Source organism: Pocillopora damicornis, chromosome 14 (genome assembly GCF_964200805.1).
Source record: "Pocillopora damicornis chromosome 14, jaPocDami1.2, whole genome shotgun sequence".
Classification (NCBI taxonomy): domain Eukaryota; kingdom Metazoa; phylum Cnidaria; class Anthozoa; order Scleractinia; family Pocilloporidae; genus Pocillopora; species Pocillopora damicornis.
Genome location: NC_142683.1, coordinates 16,094,483 through 16,100,958, shown reverse-complemented (window position 1 = coordinate 16,100,958; position 6,476 = coordinate 16,094,483). Strand labels below are relative to the sequence as shown.

General features: G+C 35.8%; 2 protein-coding genes across 4 annotated transcripts in view; one reads left to right on the top strand and one right to left on the bottom strand.

Annotated features, from left to right (window-relative positions):
- Window positions 1–6,476, bottom strand: part of LOC149034710 (supervillin-like) — a 122,275-nt gene that overhangs the window by 51,862 nt on the left and 63,937 nt on the right. The window lies entirely within an intron of this gene.
- LOC149034718 (dnaJ homolog subfamily C member 7-like) overlaps window positions 1,941–6,476 on the top strand; it is a 13,937-nt gene continuing 9,401 nt past the window's right edge. The window contains exons 1-2 of the mRNA XM_089193792.1: window positions 1,941–2,162; window positions 4,005–4,156. Coding sequence (XP_089049918.1) covers window positions 4,060–4,156 — 97 coding nt within the window. The 5' untranslated portion in view covers window positions 1,941–2,162; window positions 4,005–4,059. The remainder of the gene's footprint in view (window positions 2,163–4,004; window positions 4,157–6,476) is intronic.

Here is a 6,476-nt window from a genome sequence, read left to right as displayed (position 1 = left end):
AGGGTAAATATTCCCTCTGCTACGCTTCGGCGCGTTGATAATTTTATTTAAGGAAAACATTTCGCTACGCTGTAAACGATCTTGTCTTAGATTGGTCAAAAAACTGACAGGTGAAATTACGCGTGTTAATGAACTTTATTTTCTGATTGAATACAAAATTCTCGCGGGATTTGTTTGTGACGTCATGAGCGTGCACAATAGGAATATGAAGCACGCTCACGCAATTAAATTTGATGAGACAAATTTACGCGCTATGTTATGATTTGTTTTGATGGCTGTTTCTTTAATTCACCAAAAAAGGAATTGAAAATCGAGGTGCACTAAATTTAAACGGGAAAAGATATCACGACATTTTTCATATCTTAAATATAAAGACAAAAGCAATTAATATTGAAGTAAATTCTCGTCATTTTTGATGTATCGACGATCGAATTGTTTTTAATGCACAGAACCGCGTAGTTTGAAAACATGAGGATTATTTTTCACAGGAAGCTGTTGCTGAATGTCATTTAGTTAAACCCGCTTTAACTTGGCATGTTTTGCTGATGTGATTGGAACACATTTTGTTCTTAAAACACTGGAGCTTGATGAACCCTAAGCCTTGAGTATGTCATTTAATCTGGAAATACCCAGGGGCATAGCCAGAAGGTTCGTAATTATCCTTCATGTTTTTATAAGAGGTTCTTAACTGAATAACTCTTTTGAAAATAGCAGAAACACTTAAATTATATTTATCTAGACAGCACTTTGTATGCTTTGAAGATGAAAATTCTCTAAATTTCCAGGCGACTTCGGTCATTTCGTCTCTTATTCGGTCAACGCACGGTTGAAATAAATTTTTTTTATGAGCCGTAACGTGTTGGTCTGAAACTTATGGAAAGTTAGGTATTTGTTTTTAAAGCACATTATTTGTGCTCAATTGTTTAGATTCCTTTCAATCTAATATATCAAGCTTTGCGTCATCAACTATCTTTCAACTGTAGCCAATAACGGCGCGCTATTTGATTGGAACAAAAATAACAGCATATAGAGATGCAGTCTACTGATTAGGCTTCTTTTAGTTGCTTTTAGCCTGGCACCAGCGGCGGGCATTGTAATTAACAACGCATGAATAAATGGGACTAGTTTTTTAAGGAATCTGTGGTGCTGCGTTGGTGAAGGGTACCACATGATAATTTGGTTTATAATCCAACTGCACAAAGTAGAGTTCAAATAACGCGAATATATATACCACATGTATACTGCAATATTGTACAGCTGGTTATTTTTTACTGTTAAAAAACCTGTTTAACGGTCGGCTGCGCTTCTCTGTCCGCTTTGTTTTTCCCGCCTTATGAGAAATGACTAGAAAGACAGAAAAAAGTTGGATAACAAAACTTATTAGACGTTTTTGGTGTGAAGTATTGCAATTGGTGAGTATTTTACTAGTTGTTTGTATTTTGACCCACCTCACGGGCTCGTCAAAATACGGCACAACTTGAGCTCGTCAAAATACTCAGCGATACTACACATCAAAACGTCTATTAAGATATATGTATTTTCACTCGCTGTTTGTATTTTAACGAGCCTGTAGGGCGAGATAAAACGCCAGGTAAAGAAAATCCAAAAAATCCTTTCAGAAAAAAAAAACTGGATACGTATCCCCTCAACCAGTGCGGTGCCAATTACCCTTCGGGCTCTAAAGTCCTCTAAAGGATATGCAATCAAAAAATTGAGAATAAGATAAATAACAGTTTATGTTCACGCTGTAGCAAAATTATATGAATGTATTCCGAGAGGAATTTGTTTCTGATATTAGAAAGAGCTAAGAGTGCTAATGAGAACTTGTGAAAGAGAGATGAAATATTGTAGTGGACCTTAAAAGATTCGAGAAGCGTGCGAGAAATATTTAATTTACACGTTGAGTAGGTACTTCCGGCCTCAAGCTTGCACAGAGTTATGGGCCAGGAGATTCCGCTTTCACTTTCGCAACTCGCTATTGAGATTCTTCGCTCTTTAACATAGCTTTCGAGTCTTTCTTGATACTTTCTCAGTCTTAGTGGCTTTCTTTGAAACATTTCCATGATGGATTGAGGAATCAAGGTCGTGAATCAGTCAAACGTGCCTTCCATTTCCGCGACAGAAGTAAGAACGCATGCTTGAATCAGATTTGTGAAGATAAGGTAAATACTTTTATTTGGAGTTTCTTAATTAACATTTTCTCCTTCAAATGTTCTCAGTCTATCCTAATTTTCTCTGATGTCCGGCAATGTAAGACGTTCCTTCAGTTAGCTGACGAGGATTGCCAACTTTTATTTGATTCTGGCGTGTATTAATTGTATTGACGTGTTACTTGTAAGCTAATTGTGCTGAGCTTACATGGAAATGAGACAACTGTCGAATTCACAAAAACTCTCAGCCAATATGTGCGTGGTGATAATTTATGTTATCACGTGACAAGGTAGTCTTGGGATAAATAAAAAGTTCTGATTGGTTCTTACTTGGTCCGGATTTTACCACCTAGACTATCATCACACCATACAGACAATCATAAAACATGTAAATTCAAAGCAAACTAGTTTAGTCCAAGTGACATTAGTGCATGACAATTACCTTGCTTTCTTGAGCTGTACTGGGGAATATTGGTACTATGCCATTTCTATACAGCCACAACCTTGGGCCAATATTCCCCAGTAAAGCCCTGGTGCTTAACTGGTTAGTTCAAAGTTAGTACTGGCTTATGTAAAAATAATTTACTCTGTACATGTATCTCTGGCTATTTTAAATTCCAGTGCAATTAATTTCCTTGTTACTCTATGTTTATTGAATTTATTTGTACATGAAGACAGCTGGTAAGGATTATTTTATATTTAAAAAACAAGCCATCTTGATTATTAGGAGAATTAAAATTAGCATCAAATACAAATCAATTTTATGCACAAAACAATGTAAACATGAAATGAGTACAAAACAATTTGTTAAATATATACCAGCTAGTAAACCACAAATGTCAGCACCTGTACCAAATTGAAATCCATTTCAACATACATCAGCATGCATAAATGTACTGTAAATATTTCACTGTTTTTCCAGCAATAAGTGTAACAGTTGAACTAACACTCATCAATACGAATATGGGTGTCAGCTCAACTGTAGGAAATTGAATTAAAGAAATATATCTTTTATAAGTTTTGACCAGTAATCCCTATTAATCAGATAAGAGAATTTTTCTTTGATGTTGTAAAATTTATTTCTTATGAGAAAGGATTCAGCATAAACTCTCCCCTCTTGCGGAGACATGGTGGTCTTATGAGTAGTGAGGTGGACTCACAGTCAAGAGGTCTGCATTTGTAGCCTGGCCTGTGCTGGACTCAGGGTCAAGAGGTCTGGGTTCCAGTCAATGTGTTGTGTTCTTGTGCAAAACACTTTACTCTTACAGTGTCTGTCTCCACCCAGGAGTATAAATGGGGAGCAAAAATTAGTTAGGGAAACCTGATAAAATGCTAGGGGGGTGAAAGGGGGGGGGGGATAACAGTGGAATGGACTTGCATCCTGTCCAGGGTTGAGTAGTAATACTCCCAGGTGCTTCATGTGAGGAAACCAGGATTAATTAAAGCGCAAGCCCTGGACAAGCCACTTTTCAAATCCAGATGTGACCTAACTACCTACCACCTCTTAGTTTAAATGATTTAAATTGCTACTGTTACAAATTATATGAACTTGAAACAGAAACATGTTGATATTTGCCCAATTTATTTCAGTTAATTGGGAATGTCTTTTGTAAATCTTGAAATTTATTGTAATGAGAAGTGAATTACTATTCATTTAAATATTAATGCTTGTTTTCTTCAGTATATATATCTTTTGTTCTTTTACTGCTTTAAATATGCTATTAATATTAATTTCTTGCGATTTTGTGTCTATGTATCCCTCCCATTCTCAGAAGGGAAAAAATATTTAGTTTACAATTGGGTAATATGCTGAGCTGATTTTTTACCATTTGCAATCATCTTTTTTTTTTTCAGGCCAGGATGACTTAAAACAGCAACTTTTTGAAAGAAGTATCCCCTTACAGTTGCTATGGCTAAAGAAAGAAGTCCAATTAAGGTTCCATCTGAAAATGAAGACTTACCTAACATAGAAGATGCTCCAGATTTTGACGAGGACACTTTACGAGGTGAGCTAGGTTCAACTTTGGCTTCAGTCACTGTTAAAATGTTTTCTATTCCACCAGTTTCAAGAATGTAAGCAGATGTGGAGAATGATATTAATACACTGTATGACCACTTTAAAGGATATTTGGCCAGTCATGACTCTCTTCTATGATTACAATATGTTGTTCATTGACTGAGAGGATCTATGACATATTTGTTATTTTCTTTTCTCAAAGTTCAAAGCAAGTACACAAAGTTATAATAAGTAAAGACTTTATTTGATCATCACGTAACATCCATTTTGTAAGTCTGCATCATAAGCACCATCATCATTATCATCATCTTTCCATTATATTATGCAACAATCAATTGAAAGTTTCAACTTCCCCTAAGCAACCAATTTCCAGTAGAGTGCAAGTGTTATATCATTGAATATGGAGGTGTTTAACCCTTGACACCCTAACATCAGTATCCATATTCTCCACACTATTCTTTGTATGTTTCTTGTGGTACTGAAAAAGAGAAGTCATTTGAAGATCAATGCTTCTTAGGTTGGTGATCATTTCCTTTATTCTCATGAGCTTAGTGAATGATTCAGCAGTATTACTGTAAGGAGAAGTGAGATGCTGGTCACTCTTAGGGTTTAAAGGGTTAAGGTAGTGTATTGTTTGTGAATGTTTAATTCTACCCTCCCCACCCCTCTTGTTTGTATAGCGGAGCATACGTGTTGCGATGTTGTTAATTTTAATTACCAACATCGCAACAACAGAACAACAAAACAACGTATTGGATTCCTTTCAAAGGTGTTGTTTACTGTTTGTGTTAAATCCATAAATACACTACAGGTTGATAGTGAACTTTCACTAACAAATGGCTGAGAACAAAATAGTTTACAAGGTCTAGGTTTTAAAGCTTGGTCAATTAGTTGAAAGTCAGGTTGCTAATTATTTTGTTTTTTTGCATAAAAATTGTGTGGGGCATTTGAACACATTATTGATTTTGCTTGTGAAATAGAAATTTTAGGAAACCTATCTCTCAAAGTTTAAATGCCCAGGGGTTTGCTTCAAATAGAGTGATGTTAAATTCTTATCATTATTATTACCACTGTTGTCACCCACATTATTAACATCATTATAAATATTAATCTCATCTTCTTTATCATTTTTCTTATCATTTATATAATAACTATTTTTTTATAAGTAATATGCTTCTGGTTTTTATGAGGTATTATAATAAAGCTCGGATATAACACGTACTGTCATTGGTTGAAAGAGCGTGCTCTATGAGAGTATAGAGCATAGAACTGAGCTAAAGCTGTCACGCCATCTGCCAAATCGTACTATGTCCGACCTTTTCCGGGACTTCTTTCTAGCTTTTCTTTCGTTAATAAAAGTGAAATTTCGGAACAAGCAAGCAAAGGTTTGCAAAAATGCCAGGCGCAGTAATTTTCGTTACTGTAACGTGAGCGGAGACAAAAATCCTCAAAGATAAAACAAGTTAGACAGTCCGAGTTTTTTTAACGGTTTTCACGCTCAGTTAGATTGCGAGTTTACGTACGGTAATAAAAATCAAACACAGCTAACACTTGTATAGTATATAAAGTTTCGATTTCAACTAGAAAAAAACAGGAATTGTGAAAAATATAACCTGGCATAACTGTTAAAATTCATACTAATCATGACGGTGTCAAAGACTTAAGGTCTATCGCGGCTAGCGAATCATGGCGATCTTCGGTCATCGCAGTGGAGCAAGCCTTAGGAACTAAATCGACTACCCTTCGAGTGAAAAAATAAGAGCTTGTCCTGATTACCTTTCCGATGCGTTGTGTGGAAGGCCAGATCAGTCACTGCAACCGAGTTTTACGGCGCTGTCATTCCGAGCGATCTTTTTGTCTTGGTGAATTCGGCCGTTGTTCATTCATAATACACTCGCCTTGAACAGTTTGTTTTCTACTTGTAATGTGAAATAACTTGCGTATTTTTGTGAGCCACGATTAGGCCGAATTTCACTGAACATTTCACTTTCAGATCCTGTATTAGAAACTGAAAAACTTCAGGCAAAAGTGTTAAATTCGACATGCCGAGCTATTTTAGTTTGTAAACTATTGCAGAATATGAACTTTGATGGTTTATGAACTTTGATGGTTTGACATTTTTGACAGCTTTAGTCTTGTACAGCCAATCAGATTATTTGAACCATTCTAACAGGAATTCTGATTGGCTTATTGTAGCGTGCTTTATCAGAGTATAGAGCATGCTGACGACACTGTTGTTCGCTTTGGAAATAAGACTTGTTTGAAAATTGAAAGTAATTCTTGGGGAATTTAACGGATTCTTTATTATA